We start from the raw sequence: 21,311 nt of genomic DNA on the forward strand, positions 1-21,311 counted from the left end.
GCAACATCGTACATATTGTGAATTAGACTGAAATGTGAATATTTCAGATAAAATTCAAAAAGAATTAAAGCTTGCATAAAGTTTCAAATTTTTATTTAACATTTGTACATAATAAATACAAATTTTAACAGCCAATACACTGCAGAAAACATTTTGCACATTTGCTTTCTCTGCTTGAAGTACTGACAACTGTACAATGTATAATATGGAAAATAAGCCTAATGTGTGGACAACTAAAAGGGAACATAGTTTGAAACCACTTGGTTCTTAATTTAGAGCAAAAATGCAATTTCAAAACACGAGAAAAATATAAAATGGGGGCAAACTTTCAAATAATTCATAGGCAAATGAAGTAAGGGGATATCAATGAAGGGGGTATCAATGAAGTTTGGATGAGTTGGCAATAGCAATATTATCAGGCTATAAAAATATGGTCTGTAAACATCATAAAAGTAAACAAAAGAACTTCAGAATACAAAAGAATTTAAAATAGGGTGATACAATACAAGAGTGCAGTTCTAGAGAAACAATAACCTTTCTTTGTTGTAAAACTTTACATTTTGATGTTTCTGGTTTGATTTCGTTCCCATTACAATAACTACTTGTGCTTTCTTCCTGTAAATTCCATTAAAATGTCTCATGTTTCATAAAGGTTACAGTTTTTTTGGCTTGGTGATTAAACTCAGCCACTGAATATTATAACGCATGTTTGGACTGTAGGTCTTCACCAGGATTTGAATCTACAGCTCAAGAGGTATGTAGCAAGTAGTGTCACCACCACACTACCAAAATGATGGAAGTCAGGATCGGTTGTTGGCAGTATATGTACATCCACTGTGTTCTGGAGCTACAAAACACAACTAAATCATGTGGCATCTAGTTCAAAAGGTTCTCAACAACAGTAACTTCAAATAAGCCAAATGTATACACAGTCACATATTTCACAACCATTCTAGTTTTAAGATTAACCTCTTTGAGCCAAACATTTAAAATATAGACATTTATGGGTACAGTATCTTTAAATGACCACCTATAAGAAATTTTCTGCGAGTAGTATACTATTTAATGAGGGTTTTACAGAATTACTCAAAGAATGTGCACAGTTATTGTTTATACTAACCATTATTTGATCAGTGACTTGCTATGACTTTACTCAGTCTATACTAAAATGATTGAGAAACCAGATCCATATCTTTGAGGTGCTAATTTCTAAACTATTATACAGCTTCCAGAAGTTGTGCGATAGCAGCCTTAAAAATAATTACCAAGGTTTTATATAATCAAACATCAATGAAGGATCAAATCACACAGGAATAGTTGAGTTATTAACTCATTGTAAAAAGCTGCAGCACCCTCTCTCCCCAAAACAACTGTTTTTAATTAGGGGATCAGTGAAATTATGTACTTATATATTGGAAGGCACCAACACTGTTTACAACTTTAATAAACTGGTGTTTCCTAACTATGGATAATCAATTAGAACATTAGACAATTAATATTTTGGAGTACTGTTACTTGTCCTCATTTACAATCCTTCCCAGTAGGGTGGACTGAACAAAGATCAGTACTCTCCAGTTGTACTTCTGTGTCTTGCCCTTCTTGGCAAACAGGAGATGTACTTCCATGTCATGAAACAAAAGCACAAGATCTGACAAGATGGCTAAATGACCCAAGGCAGTGTATAGCAGTATTGATCAATGTGAAGGTCACCACAGGGTGAAATCAGAACACGCCCTAAATTAGTTACATAAACGGGTGAATTTTCCAGATGAGGCATTGAGTAAGGACTCTACTGGAGTTTAATGTTTGCAATCACAAATCAATTTAAGATGATCAAACTGCTGCATATAAAATCTATGCTACCTTCAAAGCTTTCAAATGAAGCTTCTTTTTTTCCACTTAATTAACCATGACAAGCATTTAGAAATACTAACACATACCTGATGCAAGCATACAAATTGCACATACTATTTTCACAGACTCACTTTAAGCAGAAATTCTGATTCAGTCTTAATCCTCGATCAACTTGTGTAGTCAGTAAGACTGACCTTTAACAGCAGTCATTAATACCTGCCCCTTTTTGATATTTCACAATTTTGTTCTACTACTTTCCTTGCTTTCCTGCTTTGATACCATTTTTCAGCAGGAAAGACACAACCCATCAGTAATGAATTTCTCCAGGACTATCACCATTAATTTGCTTTGGTTAGCAGGAAGCATAACATAGCAAATATTTCTGAAATGATTCAATTATCACCACTGACAGGAATTGCAAATTTATCAGTGGGGTCTTAGCCAGAATCAGACATTTTTTGAGGTGGTGAAAAAGGGAATGGAGTTTAGACTTTTAAATGGGAGTTCCCTGCTTGCAACAGGTCTGTCCTATAGATTTTAGCATTCAATGTTTCAATCACATATGCAATGATCACATGTAACATGACACCTCTACATGTTGTATTTCTAAGCAAAATGATATGATTGAATTTCAGCATAATGTACAACACTTTATTAAGTTTATCTCAATGTATGCATTTAAATGTACCACAGAAATCAATCTGCATAAAAGGAAAACAAAATGGAATGGCTGCTAAATCAAAGCTTGGAGTTTATGCAATGATTAAAAGGGTAATTAAATTGAATTCCCATTAATTTATTGTTAAAATGATATAAACCCAGCTTGAAATTGGGAAAGTGAGATTTCTAGGTTTAAAGAAATAGAGTTGAATATCAAGATGGATCAGAAGTTTCTTTCTAATAAAAGGTTAATACAAAGCTCGGTAGAATTGCAGTGTCTGAACATATTGGTTTTGCTTTTGCCTTAATGGAACAAGTCAGTTGTGAGAAGGTGCAGGACTCAAAAGTTGATTCCCAATGGAGATAATTTGAGGTTCTCTATAAGTTCTTACTATAAAAGGTACAGGAACCAAATGTTACAATTGAATTTAAAACCACAATTGCTAACCTTAATTTCTCTTCTGGCAGTACTGGTATGCAAGAGTTCACCAGCAAATCAAACTCTTATTGTGAAAGGCAAAAGTTTAAGAGAGAAAAGATCGTTTGAAAAGTGGCAGTTAACAGATTTGAGGTCTTTTGTCTCAAACTGGATCATTCAAGAATCGACTATGAAAAGTTAATCTTTGAATTACATCACCTCTGCTACTTTGTTACTCAAATCGAACAGTTGTATGAAAATATTTGGCAGTTATTCATTTATTGTTTAGTTTCCAACAATTGACATGCTATCTTAGCTTCTAATCCTGTTTTCCAGTTTACTAAACTTTAGTACATTCAACACAGTGTAAATCTGAAACCCAGACTGTGAAATAAAATTTGAAGTGTGCATATAATTCAGAAGTTTGAAGTGTGCTCTAGCAAAATGCAATATAAACAGACATTCGGATTATATCAGTGGAGATATGTTTCCTATGTTTTTAAACTTCAAGCCTGCCAATCCTATTTAAATATGGTAATTAAATATTTAATTTATTCACCCAAGAAAGTCAAATGGCTTACTGCAGTCATGAAATTGTGTTACTCAGCAATCAATAATGCCTCCCAGCATAATACTGTCATATATTCAGGGAAGTATAATGTCAATTTTTTGGATGAAAAAATAATCAGCCTGGCGAGAATTAACTAACATATTATACCTAAGTTAAAAAGTCGTGATTTTAAGGGTTTGTTTTAAACTAAGAAGAAAGACAACACATACTCTAGGAGAAAACCTCTTAGTTGAAAAGCATTCATTGCTCTACACCTTCACTGAAAATATCTTCATAAAGTTTTCCACTTTAACATGTCCATAATGTATTTTCTTTCTTGACTAGAAATATTGCATAAATATTAATCATACACAACCATGGAAAACTATGACTCTTTGAGTTCAGATAGAGGCATTTATTTTTATTCATTCCCTCATTTGTCTGATTCTTTCTTTGCACTGGAGCTACTGAGAGGAACCAGCCCCTCTTAAAAAAAATTTCACTGCTTACTCAAGCTTTTCCCCTCAATGCTTCTAGCCTATTCACACTTCTGCACATTACAGCTGAATACATGTATACAGACTGGATTAATACTAAAGGGAGATATGTCTTACAAGTAGTTCAACTTTATGGCTACAGTAATGTGCTAATGAATGTACAATATAAATTGTAAGAAGAACACAAACTGTGCCTTTAAAAAAAACTTTACTTCTATCTACATTCCTCAGCATCAAACAACGATGAATGATTGGTATCTGGCACTACAGGCACTGGTGCAGAAATCTAAAGCTATGTATTGGAACTGTACCAGTGAATCATATGTTTCTTTTCCAAAACTGTGCCCTGCACAGCACAATAGGCATATAATTACAGAAGTACCAGACTCTGCGGCACTGGGGACAGATGAAGCAATGTGTTAAATGTCTTTTAAAGAGAGGATTGAAACAAGACTGGACCAGTTGAAAGTTAGATTGGTCAAGCAGTATTCCTCGCGTTGAACTAAAAAAAACACAAAAAAGGGCCAGTTTAAATCACCAGAAATATAAAGTGGTGGCTATAAAGGCACATGATATTTGTAAATCAAAGAAGGAACGACAATTTTCTTCAGGACCCACACTTCATAACTGCCTTTTTTCCCCATTGCCATCCACTGCTCTTTAATTGTAGATTCCATTGCACTGGTGGTGGAGAACTTAAAGGAATCTAAAACAGAAAATGCTGAATAATCCAGTCTCAAGTCTAATTGCACAATGGTGATTTGTTGCTACACCAAAGTTATTTCTACTTCCTCTGTTTTTTCTGTTTTTCGGCGATGGTGCTGGGTAGGTGGAGGTGGAGCAGCCCGTACCTGCAACAAGAGAAATTTCTTCAGCATGTCACGAAATGAATTCTTTGATTTACTGTTAGGGTGAATTCTCCATATGGCTAATATCTTAAGTTATCAGTTAATGTGTGATGCAGTCTTATAGTGTCCCTTTGACTAATTTGGTAATGGAATCAGATTTGATCAAATCAAAGAACTTTGTTCAAATAGCATCAGAACCACATATATAAATGATGCTCTGGGGCAGACATAAAATAGATTTAATGGGTTACTGCTACTAAGACAGTTATTAGTCATCCAACAATTACAATACCATATTTTTAAAGAGTTAGAAATGTATCTATTCCATCTTTCAATCAGCGCAAAATCTTCCACCTCACCTGTGCTTCCATTGTGTTTTGTCAAATACAATTAACATGTGTCCCAGATATATCAACTCTTCTTCACATACATTTGTTAGCCCTGCCCAACTAAAATCAATGTGAACAGGGAAATGCAGATCACACAAGCCTTTCCAATTTCTGTTTTAGTTATTATATTTAACCCGTTCGGACATATTATGATAAACCTCTGGAGCAGGTGGGACTTCAATCTGGATAGGGACATTGCACCTCAAAAGTCCTCAGATTTCTGTTCAATAGTTAGCGTTACATGGCAAATCTGGAATTGTTCTGATTAAAGAGTGCCAAAACTTTGACAGAGGATCTATTTTAAGCTGCCAATTAACTCAATAAACAGGCCCTTCAGCCCATGATGTTGCTCCACATATGACACCAAATTAATCCCTTCCGCCTGCTCTTGATCCATCTCCCTCCATTCCTTGAATATTCATGTGCTTATCTAAAAGTCCCTTACATACCCCTATTGTATATGCCTCCACTACCACCCCTGGCAGCGTATTCCAGACTCCTACCACTGTGTAAAAAAGAAACTTGCCCCTCACATTTCCTTTGTACTTTCCCCCTCTCACCTTAACTGCATGCCGTCTAATATTAGACATTTCAATTCTGGGAAAAGGATTCTAACTGTCAACCCTATCTACGCATCTCATAATTTTATAGACTTCTACCAGTCTACTCAGTCTTCACTACTACAAAGAAAACAACCCGAATTTTTCTCGCCTCTCCTTATAACTCCTATTCTCTAATCCTGGTAAACCCCTTTGGAACCCTCTCCAAAGCCTCCATATCCTTTCTGTAATAGAGCGACAAGAATTTAACACAAAGGCTAAACATACCATGTGCTATAGTATTCAACAGTTAAACATCAGATTTGATCCTGTTCTCTATAGTGTAAACTCCTGACTTTGGAGCTAAACTCAGATCCCCAAATAGTCTTAACTAACTCGTAAATACCTGAAGGCTTCTTTCTGTATTTTACACAGTAAAAATTACGTTGCCACCTGTTAACAAATTACATGGGTTTCTTCAGTCACGTTGGTCTCCATCAAAGGCTTGACAATAAGTCTTTAATTATTCATGAACAAAAACAAAAATTTCTGGAAAAGCTCAGCAGGTCTGGCAGCATCTGTGAAGAGGAATCAGAGTGAATATTTCGGGTCCAGTGACCCTTCCTCAGAACAAAATCAGCCTGGCCAATTATGTTGCCTCTTGATAAATTTGGACATGGAGGACATTAAATTTATTTCTCTTGCTACAGCTTTACTGGATCAAATCTATATGAATGTGAATTGTACAGTACGGTTTAGGGACTGGGATCATTCTTGACCACCACATTATTGGCTTTGGGACTAGAAAAAAAGATTTCCATCCCAGTCATGTCAAGTTGAAACGTGAATTTCCTCATTATTTGCTCTGGTACTTTGAGTACTAATGAATTATATAGGTTTAATAATTTCCATTAGTGAAATAAGACTTCCCAGCCTGTAAATTAATTCCAGAAAATCTTAAAGGGAGTGAATTCTTGCTCTTGATGGTTAATAACTTCTACTTCCTCAATGAAATTGAGGTCAATACATGGTGCGCTGCTTAACAGAGAAAATCTTTGATTATGTCAGATATACAATGTTTCCAGTGGTGGTCTTTCTTCGAATGGGGGTAGGAGTTGCTTGATCATTCACTTAACTTCTAATTAGATTCCACCAGGTCTGTACATTTGATTTTCTGCTGGTTGTAATCAATGCCTTGCTACTCACTCTGACTTGTCTGATAATACAGTTAAACTTACTTCTGTGTCTCAGTTGAAAGTAATTATATGTTCATTGACATTGATGTGTGCAATCCAGACAGTGTGACTGGCTCTTTGATTTCCCTAGGGCACATCATGGATAGATCAGGCGATACCTTAATGTCTTTGACAGGTTGGGCATATTGACTGAAAATGATCAATTTATTTGCATTGGATGAATATCTACTTTATAAGCAGAATACTAATCTCACATGTGAGGCTTTTACTACACCACAGTAGAGGCAGGGTTTTCCTTCCCTCCAACATGCTGTGTTTCAATAATTGTAATGACGTTGGAAATGCCTGTATCATTGCTTTTGCTCACATTTGAGGATTGCTCTGTCTTACATTTGAACATCTGATTGTCTCACCAGTTGTGTTGTTTCGTTTTACAGCATTATTACATTTCAATGGTTTAAAATGAAACAACACAACTGGTGAGACAATCAGATGTTCAAATGTAAAACAGAGCAATCCTCAAAAGGTGAGCAAAAACAATGATAATTACATTTCAATGTAATAATTCTGATCGAAAGCAATCAGCTATTGCAACTACACAGTTTCTGATTAATTCTGCTTTTAAATCTCTGTCGACACATTCCTCAATTACCCTGCAAAAATCATTGATAAAATTGATTCACCTGACTGCCAAATTCTTCTATTCTGGCTGTTTCCAAAATCGTAATTGCTCTGACATTGAACTAACAAAGGCTTTTAAAACATCAAGTTTGTCTGATTCCTTTTAACTACATCACCTCTGTCTCTTCAACAGAGCAAGTAAGTGTCAACTTATTATGCTGCATATTGGTTGCCTAATCTTAATGCATATAAATACAGTAGCTACAAAAGCAGGTCAGAGGCTCAGAATATTGCAGCATGGAGCTCACCTTATGATTCCCAAATGTCAACCCACCATCTACAAGTCACAAGTCAGAAGTGTGTTGGAATATTCCACACTGTCTAGATGAGTGCAGCTCCAACAATACTCAAGGAATTTGATTAGCACCCCATCCACGAACATTTAGTCCCTCCACGACAGATGCAAGTAGCAGTGTGTATCATGAACAAAATGCACGCCAAAAATTCACCAAGGCTCCTCAGACATCACCTTTAAACCAATCAAGCATTACCATCTAGAAGGACAATGGCAGAAGACATATGGGAACACCACCACCTGTAAGATCAACTCCAGTCCAGAAGTTTAATATATAACCTGAATAATGTGGTTCCCAACACTGATCCTATGGAACTCCACTAGTCACTGACTACCATCTACACAGTCTTCTGCCAATCAGCCAATCCTCTATCCATTAGGAGAAAGTGAGGACTACAGATGCTGGAGATCAGAGGGGAAAAATGTGTTGCTGGAAAAGCGCAGCAGGTCAGACAGCATCCAAGGAGCAGGAGAATCGATGTTTCGGGCATAAGCCCTTCTTCAGGAATAAGGAGGGTGTGCCAAGCAGGCTAAGATAAAAGTAGGGAGGAGGGGCGTTGGGAATGATATAGGTGGAAGGAGGTTAAGGTGAGGGTGATAGGCCGGAGAGGGGGTGGGGTCGGAGAGGTCGGGAAGAAGATCGCAGGTCAAGAAGGCAGTGCTGAGTCAGAGGGTTGGGGCTGAGAAAAGGTGGGGGGAGGGGAAATGAGAAAGCTGGAGAAATCTGCATTCATCCTAACCCTCCAACCACAAGGGACGAATACAGATTTCTCCAGCTTTCTCATTTCCCCATCCCCCACCTTATCTCAGTCCCAACCCTCAGACTCAGCACCGCCTCCTTGACCTGCGATCTTCTTCCCGACCTTTCTGCCCCCCCCACCCCCTCTCCGGCCTATCACCCTCACCTTAGCCTCCTTCCACCTATCGTATTCCCAACACCCCTCCCCCAAGTCCCTCCTCCCTACCTTTTATCTGAGCCTGCTTGGCACACCCTTCTCATTCCTGAAGAAGGGCTTATGCCTGAAACGTCGACTCTCCTGTTCAGTGGATGCTGCCTGACCTACTGTGCTTTTCCAGCAACACATTTTTCAGCTCAATCCTCTACCCATGCCAGGAACCTGCCTCGAACAAAATGGTCTGTTATCTTATTTAGCATCCTCTTGTGTGGCACCTCATCAAAGGCCTTCTGGAATCCAACAGATCAGGTTCACTGGCTCTCTGTTGTCTAACTTGCTTGTGACCACTTCAAAGATAACAGATTTGTCAGGCATGAACCCCTCCTTGATGAAACTGTGCTGACTGAGCCCTACTTTATCATTCACTTCCAAGAGCTCTGCCATGTCATCCTTAATAATGGGCTCTAAAATCTTACCTAACCACCCTCCAGTTTCCTGTCTCCTGCTTCCCTCCCTTCTTAAACAGGGATATCACATTAGCCATGTTCCAGTTCTCTGGGGACTCTCCCTGACTCCAGTGATTCCCAAAAGATCACCAATAATGCCTCTATAATCTCCTCAGCTATGTCCTTCAGAACCAGGGCAGCATGGTGGCTCAGTGATTAGCACTGCTGCGTCACAGCGCCAGGAACCCAGGTTCAATTCTCACCTTGGGCAACTGTTTGTGTGGAGTTTGCACATTCTCCCTGTGTCTGCGTGGGTTTCCTCCGAGTGCTCCGGTTTCCACCCACAATCCAAAGCTGTGCAGGCGAGGTGTATTGGCCGTGCTAAATTGCCCATAGTGTTAGGTACATTAGTCTGGGGAATAATGACCTCCCAACTCCTGTACTCAATACTCTGACCAATAAAAGAAAGCATGCCAAATGCCTTCTTCACTATCCTATCTACCTGCGACTCCACTTTCAAGGAGCTATGAACCTGCACTCCAAGGTCTCTTTGTTCAGCAACACTCCCTAGGACTTTACCATTAAGTTTATAAGTCCTGTTAAGATTTGCTTTCTCAAAATGCAGCACCTCGCATTTATCTGAATTAAACTCCATCTGCCACTTCTCAGCCCAGTGGCCAATCTGGTCCAGATCCTGTTGTAATCTGAGGTAACCCTCTTTGCTGTCCCCTACACCTCCAATTTTGGTGTAATTTGCAAATTCACTAACTATACCTCTTATGCTTGCATCCAAATCATTTATGTAAATGACAAAAAGTATAGGACCCAGCACCAATCCTTGTGGCACTCCACTGGTCACAGGCCTCCAGTCTGAAAAACAACCCTCCCCTACCACCCTCTCTCTTCTACCTTTGAGCCAGTCCTGTATCCGAATGGCTAGTTCTCCTTGTATTCCATTAGATCCAACCTTGCTAATCAGTCTCCCATGGGGAACCTTGTTGAATGCCTTACTGAAGTCCATATAGACCACATCTACTGCTCTGCTCTCATCAACCTTCTTTGTTACTTCTTCAAAAAAATCAACTCTAGCCAGGTCCTCCCTCATGTCTCTGTAGTTACTTTTACTCAATTGTAATACCGTTACATCTGATTCCAGCTTCTCTCTCTCAAATTGCAGGGTGAATTCTTTCATATTGTGGTCACTGCCATCTAGGGATTCCTTCACCTTAAGCTCCCTAATCAAGTCTGCATCATCACAAATCAAATCTAGAATTGCTTGCTCCATAATGGGGTCTACCTGAAATAGCTCCAAAAGGCCATTGTGTAGCCATTCCATGGATTCAGTTTCTTGAGATCTGCTACCACCCAATTTTCCCAGTCTACCTGCAAGTTGAAGTCCCCCATGATTATTGCAAAAGTGCCTTTCTTACATGTCTTTTTGATCTCCTGATTTATTTTCTTCTCACATCCCGACTACTGCTTGGCTGCTACACAACACCCATCAGGGTAATTTTTCTTTGCGGTTCTTACCTTTACCCTTTCAGATTCCACACCTTTCGATTCTATATCACTTGTTATTGATTTAATTTCATTTCATACTGACAAAGCAACCCCACTCCCTCTGTCCATATGCCTATCCTTTCGACATTTAGTTCCCAGCCCTGAGCCCCTTGCAACCATGTCTCTGTGATACCCACATTGTAGTTGCCAATTTCAAATCTGCACTACAAGTTCATTTACTTTGTGTGTACTGCATGCATTTAAATACAAAACTCTCAGTCCTGTGTTGATTACCCAACTTCTGGATGTTAGCAAGCGAAACCTTTGTTTCTACTGTGTTAGGAAGTTGAAGGCATGCACTGTACCCTTAAGAGACCGAATGCTGTTCTGAACTGAGAGCTTACAAGCACCTGTATATATGACTAGATGGCAGTCCCAGAGTGTACTGGAAAATTGAAAATACGTAACATTTAGCTGTGGAACGAATATTCGAGTTTCAGTTGCTGTTTGGACAACAATTTGAATTTAATCAGTTTAAATTCAGTTTATTAAGGACTTGAATGAGGGGATTGAAGGATGGGTCAGCAAGTTTGCAGACGACAAAGGTTGGAGGTGTCATTGACAATATAGAGGGCTGTTGTAGGCTGCAGCGGGACATTGACAGGATGCAGAGACGGGCTGAGAGGTGGCAGATGGAGTTCAACCTGGATAAATGCGAGGTGATGCATTTTGGAAGGTCGAATTTGAAAGCTGAGTACAGGATTAAGGATAAGATTCTTGGCAGTGTGAAGGAACAGAGGGATCTTGGTGTGCAGGTACACAGATCCCTTAAAATGGCCACCCAAGTGGACAGGGTTGTTAAGAAAACATATGGGGTTTTGGCTTTCATTAACAGGGGGATTGAGTTTAAGAGTCGTGAGATCTTGTTGCAGCTCTAGAAAACTTTGGTTAGACCGCACTTGGAATACTGCGTCCAATTCTGGTTGCCCTATTATTGGAAAGATGCAGATGCTTTGGAGAAGGTTCAGAGGAGGTTTACCAGGATGCTGCCTGGACTGGAGGGCTTATCTTATGAACAGAGGTTGACTGAGCTCGGACTTTTTTCATTGGAGAAAAGGAGGAGGAGGGGGGACCTAATTGAGGTATACAAGATAATGAGAGGCATAGATAGAGTTGATAGCCAGAGACTATTTCCCAGGGCAGAAATGACTAACATGAGGGGTCATAGATTTAAGCTGGTTGGAGGAAAGTATAGAGGGGATGTCAGAGGCGGGTTCTTTACACAGAGAGTTGAGAGAGCATGGAATGTGTTGCCAGCAGCAGTTGTGGAAGCAAGGTCATTGGGGACATTTAAGAGACTCTGGACATGCATATGGTCACAGAAATTTGAAGGTGCATACATGAGGTCGGCACAACATCATGGGCTGAAGGGCCTGTTCTGTGCTGTACTGTTCTATGTTCTAAATACGGTCCCAGGATACCAAAACCCAACTGAGTTTGAATTTATTGTTTTGTCAACATAGAACCAATGAGACGATCCGATTTTGGGGGTATTAAAATGCAGACACTTTGAAAATTGGAGAGAGAGCAACTACCATTGAGAGAGACCCAAGAAATTAAGAAACACTCTCAAAGGTATCCTTTCATTGAAACATATTCAAAGTAAAAGGGAAAGACGACGACCCAGGGAATTCTGCACCCGCAAGAGTGAAGTCATAGAAGATGACAGCGGTTGTGTGCTTTTGAAATTAAGTTGATGTAATTTTAATACGTGTCTAATTGGAATAGCATATTGTCATAGAGTTAGAGGCAGGTAATAAGCAGTTGAGAGAAAGGGGGGCTTGGAGTTGTGAATAGTTGTTATTTAATATTCACTTTTAGAGTTAAAAATAAATTGATACTATTTTCTTTAAATAGTGGAATTTGGGAATTATCTGCCATTCATAATTTAACAGATTATGATGAGAGGTGAGCTTTTCTGGGTGTTTGGTTTAATTAACAGAAGGGTTCACTGCCATATTAAAACAACTAGGACATGATTCTATCACAATCCTGTGACAAACAACATGGTCCTTCTTCACCCTTGCTATTTGCATGAATAAGTAATCTACCAGGATGCTAAATTGAACTGGACTTCGTTCCAACTGGTCAAGTTTCTCCACCCCTTACGTACAGCCAGTTGTAGAGGGAGAGGATTTAAATGTTTCTTGATTGGCTAACTCAAATTTCCTAATGGTTTTCCAATTGTAAAGACTGTAAGTGTACAGTTAAGGGACTAAGCACAAGGTCATTATCAGCTGAATTAGTTATGATGATTCTTGGCCAACCTGGTGAGTTTGATGGATTATTTCATTTTTGATGTCCTCCTGTCAACTCAAAATTAAGAAGCTTGTTTTTATATTTTTTGATTCCTCATCTAGCCTGTTCATTTCCCATGAAGGAGCAACATCGGAGCCTAGTTCACTTGGAGCATCCTAATCAATTTTAGTCAGACTATTTGATGCATCGAGAATAAGTGTGGAAAGAAAGTGGTGAACAGCATATTCTGCCACTCCAGTATTTTTTAAGAGGCGGCTATGGTGTACTTGTAGTATCACCAGACTAGTAACATAGAACATGGTTCCAACCCCGCCATTCAATTCACGCACCCAATTAGAAACCTGGAAACTGAAATATCCCACGCTCACTGGCTGTTGATTGTTTATGCTAGAAGTAAAATCTTCAAAACAATAACTCCAATAATATGGTGTGTTTTGTCAAACAAGATTTCCTTTTCACAAATCCATACAGACTCCATTTAATTTCACCATTTTTTTCTAAATATCTAGTTATCACATAATTTATAATAGATGGTTAAATTTTCTGTACAGTGTGCATCAATTTTTGCCAATTCGATTTTTGCTACATGGTTGCAGACATTAAACATCAGTCTGTCTGAAATTTCTATTTATAGATATTGGCACTAAACTATTATGGAGCTAGTTATCTCCAATTCTTGCACATTTTTCCATTTGACTTCGATAATTAGTAGCTTTAATGTGCCACCTTCTCTTCCATTGTCTCTTTGGAGGACAACTTTTCATTCACATGCCACCCTTTCTTGGAAACTGGTGTCAATTACATGCTGAAGATAAATCGTTTAATCACTTTTAAGCACCGTGAAAATGCCAAAGACGCATGTCGAAACTATAAATCCAGCAATTTGCAGCAGGAGGCTAACGAGTGGATATAACGTAATTATATTTCAAACAATATTGATCCAGAAGTGCCAAAAAGGCAGCATGTTGGCTCAGTGGTTAGCACTGCTGCCTCTCAGTGCCAGGGACCCTGTTCGATTCCAACCTCGGGCAACTGTCTGTGTGGAGTTTGCACATCATCAGTGTCTGCTTGGGTTTCCTCCGGTGCTCCAGTTTCCTCCCACAATCCTAAGATGTGCAGGCGAGGTGAATTGGTCATGCTAAATTGCCCATAGAGTTAGTTGCATTGGCCAGGGGTAAATGTGGGGTGGGGGGTTACTCTTCGGAGGGTTGGTGTGGACTAGTTGGGCCGAAGGGCCTGTTTCCATAGGGTAGGGAATCTAATCTCATCTAATCTAAATGGTTGACCTATCTCTGCATCCACTGGAGGTCCCCAGCATCGTGGATGCCAGTCTTCGGCCAATTCGATTCGCTGCTTGTGATATCAAGAAACAGCTTGAGGCACTGGCTATTGCAAAAACTACAGGCCTACACAACATTCCAACAATAGCAGTGAAGAAGGGTGTTCTAGAGTTTGCTGCACTCCAAGCCAAGCTGTTCCAGTACAGCTACATTTACAAAATAATGTGAAAAATTACATAAGAATGCCTTGTGAACAAAGGCAGGACAAATCTGACCTGGCCAATTGTTGCTCCATCAGTCAACTTTCAATCATCAGTAAAATGGAGAGTGCCATCACCAGGGCAGCACGGTGGCTCAGTGGCTAGCACTGCAGCCTCACAGCGCCAGGGGCCCAGGTTCGATTCCCGCTTCGGCCGACTGTCTGTGTGGAGTTTGCACATTCTCTCCGTGTCTGCGTGGGTTTCCTCCGGGTGCTCCGGTTTCCTCCCATAGCCTAAAGATGTGTAGGCCATCATCAGGTGGATTGGCCATGCTAAATTGCCCGTAGTGTTAGGTGCATTACACAGAGGGAAATGGGTCTGGGTGGGTTACTCTTCAGAGGGTTGGTATGGACTTGCTGGGCCGAAGGGCCTGTTTCCACACTGTAGGGAATCTAATCTAATCTAATCTTCTAATCAAATCAATACTGCTATCAATTAGCACATGCTTAACAATAATCTTCTCACTAACACTCAGGTTGGGTTCTGTGTGGATAATGAGCTGAATTCGAGAATTAAATGCTCCTAACATCCTTTTATCATATTGTGTTTGACTGTGTGGCACCAAAGAATCAGAACAAATCTAGAGTCAGTGGGAGTAAGAGGAATCTCTCCACTGGTTGAAGTCATATCTGGCACAAAGGAAAACAGTTATGGTTGCTGGATATCAACCATCTCATCTTCAGAACATCTCTGTAGGAGATTTACAATAATATATCCTAGGCCCAACTATCTTCAGCTGCTTCATCGCTCCATTTGAAGCTCAGAAGTTGGGATATTTCCTGATGATTGCACAAGTTTCAACAATTTGTGACTTCCCAAATATTGATGCAATCCATGTCCATATGCTGTAAGACCTGGATAATATGTAGGTTAACAATGAAAAGTGGAAACTAATACTTGTGCCACATAAAGTGCCAGGCAATGGCCATCTCCAACAAGAGAGAATCTAACCATCATCCCTTCACATTCAATGTCTTACCATCACTCAATCCCCCATTGTCAACATACTTAGGATTACCATTAAGCTGACACTGAACTTTACCATCCTTATAAATGCAGTGGCTACAAGAGCTCATCAAAGGCTAGAGCACAGCAGCTATGAACTGTCCTCCTGACTCCCCAAATCCTGTCCACTATCTAGAAGGTCAAAGTCAGAAGTGTGATTGAATACTTCCCTCTTCCCTGTGAAGGGCAGTTCCAACAACACTCAAGAAGCTTGACACTATCCAGGACAAGCAGCCCACTTGATTGGCATCACATGCACAAACATCCACTCCCTCAAGCACCGACAGTCAGTAGCAACACTGTACAATCTACATATTGCACTGCAGAAACTGACCAATGATCCTTCGACAGCATCTTCCAAAGCACTGGGCATTGCCACCCTGAAAGACCAGGGCAGCAGATACACGGGGACACCACCATACTCAAACCACTCATCATCCAGACTTAATTTACACGAAGTACTTGAGACATGTCTGTTTCCAAAGACTTAACAAGACATCCTTACCATGTGATCTCTAACATAATGATGTCACTTGCATTCTAATCCTTCAAACTTCATTTTACACTTTGTTACAGCTTGTGAATTTTATATTGGTGCTTAAGTTATCTTTAGTGTCCCCAGGGTAGGATGGATAAAAATACATCAGTTGGAGTTCACATGCTGGTACATATATTTACAGTTGTCAAATAAGACAGTTTAATGCTCCACAGCCAACAAGCCACTAACACACTAGCCCCAGGTACACATGAAGAACGGTCACTGAACAGACATGCACACTTACAGAACTGTACATCAGTACCAGCCAATGTCTTTAAAAGTCATCTGTAGGTTGAAACAGCACCACTCTACAGCTTCATTACAATGTTAGTTGCAACACTTTATGACTGAAAAGCATTACGCAGAACATACCGGTCGGATTTTCCCAATTGATGTTTCTGGTGTGTATCTCTGTGGCTGTTGATTAGTGGATGCTTCCAAAAGTAAGCTTTCATGATCTGAAAATTGAATCCAAGAAGTACACTCTGATACAATGTCATCATAAGCACAGATGTTCATGACAGCTACAAGTATTTTTAACTATTGGTTAGGCCATTTTTAGAAAAGTGTGCGCAATTCTGGTCTCCCTCCTATCGGAAAGGTGTCATGAAACTTGAAAGGGTTCAGAAAAGATTTACAAGGATGTTGCCAGTGTTGGAAGATTTGAAATATAGAGGGAGGCTGAATAAGCTGGGGCTATTTTGTCTGGAGTGTAAGTCATGAGGGGCATGGATAGGGTAAACAGGTAAGGCCTTTTCCCTGGGGTGGGGGATTCCAGAAATAGAGGGGCATACATTTAGGGTGAGAGGGGAAGAATTTAAAAGGGACCTAAGGGGCAACATTTTCACACAGAGGGTGGTACGTGCATAGAACGAGCTGCCAGAGGATGTGGAGGAGGCTGATACATTTACAGCATTTAAAAGACATCTGAATGTGTATATGAATAGGAAGCATTTAGAGGGATATGGGCCAAGTTCTGGCAAATGGAACCAGATTAGATTAGGCTATCTGGTTGGCATGGATGAATCGGACCAAAGGGTCTGTTTCCGTGCTTTACACCTCTATGACTTTCAGTGTATCTTGCATTGACAGATTAAAATAACAGCTTTGGACTCCATTTGTACCCATTTTAATTCCAAGTAGAACTCAAAATATTGTCCCAGATCTTTCAATCATGATCAGAAAGCTCAATTCTGTTCCTAATCACACAAAGACATATACCAAAACCAGAGAGAATGTTGGAGAAACTCAGCAGGTCTGGCAGCACCTTGAGAGAGGAAACAGAATTAATGTTTTGAGTTTGGTACATCTCTTCTTCAGAACTTTCTGAAGTTATACTGGACTCAAAACGTGAATGGTTTCTCCTTTTACAGACCTAGTGGGTTTCCAGGATTCTCTGTGTTTATTGTAGATATCTAGCATCTGCGGTATTATTTTATTAAAGAAATATACCAATTATCGTAGAGGAATTCTACTTGTGAACTTCTGAGCCATGAGACTTCCCAGCCAGAAGAGTGTAGTCCATGCCAAAGATCCACAAAATCAGCAATGAAGTGAACTGGCACTGAAACTATATACCTTTTAAGTACATTAGCTATTGTATTTCAAGATTTAAAGGTCCTCCAGCCACTGTTGACAAGTGCTTAAAGAACACAAGTGTGTAAGTGGCAGGTGGAATTAGGGGGATGGTAGGAAGGAGTTAGGGTGAAGAGAAAGTAGGTGCATTAAGCTGAGGAGGGGAGGGTCAGATGGATACAAAGTCAGTTCAGGTTGGTACAGGCAGTTCAGGAGGGGGGAGTTGAATCTGAGGTGGGAGTAGTGGATTTTATTAGGGGGGTGCGGCCTCAGCTCGGATGCATGGGATGGGTGTCTATGGGGAATGTCAGTACCTGAATGACTGGGAAGTCAGTTTCATAGTTAGCCAGATGTTAGAGCAGGTGTTGAATACTAACTATTCTTAGTGAACTATTCAGTAAGTCAGTTGGAATCATTCAAAATCTGCCACTTTAATTAATAGGTGGGGACCTTTTTTGGAGGGTTCTAGATAATGGGTAATTGCCCATTGAAAATTTCAACTGCTCCAGGTAAATCCCACATTGTCAGCACGTTTAGACTGTCACATGGTCCTGAACATGTCTTGGAAGTTCTGGACAATTATACTTGTAGAACAGGTACATGATTATCACCAGAGAGCTGGACTTTAGAGACTCTGTCAACATGTTGGAAGATTTGATGGGGGGAATGGAGCAGGCTTGTAAAATACTGTGCGACCTTCCAACTGACTTCCTGTCTATTCTCAATTGTCATTCACCCTGACAGACACCTATTGAGACACTCATGTAGCCAACTAATGACCAATTAAATGCCTCATTTAACCTCTGTAGCTACTCTATCCAGAGCAGGTGGAAGTGCATGCTAAGTGGGTTGCCAAGCAGCTTGTACTGTGCATGTCAGCACCAGGTATGGGGGTGATATCCTTTTGAGTCCCAGTACAAATCAGAGGAATTGATCCCAGACTGTCACTCTCCACCTTTAAACCTTCACTCCTGGCTTCGTAAGCCTGTCCAATCCAACATTCTTGCTGTGCCTTGAGGCCACGTCCTGACAATAATTAGCTCAAAGTCTGGCCTGATAACCACCTCTTTTTCAGGGACTGAACGTAGTTGCAGCAGTTGTCATAACATAAGCTTGCATTGCCTGGGTAAGACAGTCAGGTTAGCTGGTAGCTTTCCAGAGCAGAACTTATCCATACACAGGTTAGCAGTTTCAACCACAGAAAAGCAAAACAGCCTCCAGTGTGAAATGGCTGCAAGACAGCTGGCTTTCTGGTACTCAGGCTTCCAATTGATATTTTGAGAGGAAATGGCACCTGAAAAAAATCTAACTCATAAGCTATGGTGATCCTGTGGGTAAATAGTTAATAAAATCAGTTATTGTAATGCATAACTCAGATGCTCTGGTACAGGGGTTTGGTTAGCTCAGCTGGTTAGATGGCTGGTTTGTGATGCCAACAGAGTGGGTTCAATTCCTGCACTGTCTGAGGTTTCCACGAAGGACTCTCCTCAACCATTCCCCTCATCTGAGGTTTGGTGACCGTCAAGGTTAAATCAATACTAGTCAGTTCTCTCTAATAAAGCGAGCATAATTTTATGGTCTAGTAGGACTATGGTGATTTTACCTTACATTGTGGCAGAGTGTCCATACTTTACCTGTTACTGAAGGTGATCTGGGGAAGGATTGTGATCCTGTCTTGTCTGGACTGCTGAAAGGGCTGGAAGGTGGCTGATCATACAATGGTAATGAAGGAAGACTGGCCTGTGGTCTTGAGGATGGAGATACCTGCTTAAAAATAATTGAGAGGGGCTGATAATTCCTCATATTATTATGCATATCAGTCCAAACATTTTTGTAATGATTGTCTTTGTTTATTCCCCTGCCTTATTGAATTTATTAATCCAGATAAAGTTTCTATTGTAAGTTGTCTTCACCAACAAGAGCCTGCAATTTCATCATATCCTCAAGGACAGCACAAAAAGCAATAACTTATATATATTTACACAAGTTAATGAAAACCAGAATTTGATTCTGATAATTGTAAATACTATACTGATGCTGAAAGATTCACGGGCAAGCTGTGTCATGGTCAACTTATTTTGTAAATGCATAACTTACTTGAGAAATTGATTATCAGTCATCCTGTAAAAACATAAAATAGGAGTAGGAAGCCATTGGCCCTTTGAACTGCTGTCTCATTCAACATAATAATGATTGATCATCTAACTCAGTACCCTTTTGCCGCATTTTCCCCATTCCCTTTGATCCCTTTAATTCCAAAAACCATATCTAACTCCTCCTTGAAAACATTCAATGTTTGGCCTCAACCGCTTTCTGTGGCAGAGAACTCCACAAGTTCACTATTGTCTGGATGAAGAAATTTCTCCTAATCTCAGTCATAAATGGCCTACCCCATATCCTTAAACTGTGATCACTGGTTCTGGAAACTCCAGAAATTGTAAACACTTGCTCTATTTATTTTGCCTAATCCTGTTAGAATTAACTAGGTTTCTATGTGATTTCCCCCTTATTCATCGAAACTCCAGTGAATATAATCCTAACTGATGTAGTCTCTCCGAACTCTGTCAGTCCTACCATCCAAGCAATCAGTCTGGTAAACCTTCATTGGACTCGCTCTATAGCCAGAAAATACTTCCTCAGATAAGGAGGCTAAAACTGAACACAATACTCCAGAGGTGGTCTCAACAAGTCCCTGTACAATTGCAGCAAGACATCCCTCCTCCTTTATTTGAATCCTCTTGCTATGAAGGCCAGCCAAACCATTTACACTTACTGTATATACTTCCTGCTGCCTCAGGAAATTCGCCAACATAATCAGAGACCCTTCCCATATGGTTATACACTTTTCTACACTCTTCTAATCAGGCAGAGAGTCATAGTGGTCTACAGTTTCTTAAATGACGAAGATACGAAAGGTTGAAAACACATACCAAAAGATTCAAGAACAGCTACTTCCCTGCTGTTCTTAAGAATGGTTTTGTCATGTTAGAGTTGATCTTTCTCTGTAGCTGTAACATGATATTCTGCATTCTGTTCCATTACTCTGATGTACTTACGTAAGGTATGATTTATCTGGTTAGCAAAACAATACTCTTCACTGTATCTCAGTACTTGTGACGATAATAAATCAAACCAAAATTGCCTTCCTCACTGACTTCTGCATTTGAATGCCTACTTTCAACAACTGCTGTGCAAGAATATTCAGATCTTGTTTCATCTTCCTTTTTCCCAATCCATTGCCGTTCAGATAATGATTTGCCTTCCTGTGTTTATTACCAAAGTGGATAACCTCGCATTTATCCATGCTATATTTCATCTGCCATGCATTTTCCCACTCACTCAACTTGTCCAAATCACACTGAGGCATATCTGCACCCTCCACAGTTCACCTGCCCACCCAACTTTGTGACATTGGAAACTTGGAGATATTATATCTAGTTCCTTCATCAAAATAATATATATGAAGAATAGCTGGGGTCTATACACTGATCTCTGCATTACCCCACTAGTCACTGCCTGCCAGTTGGAAAACAACACATACTATTCAAAGCTTTTATGTTTTTAA

At 40.0% G+C, this 21,311-nt stretch overlaps 1 protein-coding gene across 9 annotated transcripts in view; it reads right to left on the bottom strand.

Annotated features, from left to right (window-relative positions):
• Positions 1-76: 76 nt before the first annotated feature.
• The window catches only part of LOC140481231 (F-BAR and double SH3 domains protein 2-like), a 245,079-nt gene continuing 223,844 nt past the window's right edge, over positions 77-21,311 (bottom strand). For 5 of the 9 annotated variants that reach the window (XM_072577094.1, XM_072577097.1, XM_072577091.1 and 2 more), the window contains 3 exons: positions 19,381-19,513; positions 16,544-16,629; positions 77-4,830 (listed from right to left, as the gene is read on the bottom strand). In XM_072577094.1, coding sequence (XP_072433195.1) covers positions 4,747-4,830; positions 16,544-16,629; positions 19,381-19,513 — 303 coding nt within the window. In that variant the 3' untranslated portion in view covers positions 77-4,746. The remainder of the gene's footprint in view (positions 4,831-16,543; positions 16,630-19,380; positions 19,514-21,311) is intronic. The other 4 variants (XM_072577095.1, XM_072577100.1, XM_072577098.1 and 1 more) reach the window with 1 other exon arrangement.

The sequence above is a fragment of the Chiloscyllium punctatum genome, chromosome 9, assembly GCF_047496795.1.
Source record: "Chiloscyllium punctatum isolate Juve2018m chromosome 9, sChiPun1.3, whole genome shotgun sequence".
Lineage (NCBI taxonomy): Eukaryota > Metazoa > Chordata > Chondrichthyes > Orectolobiformes > Hemiscylliidae > Chiloscyllium > Chiloscyllium punctatum.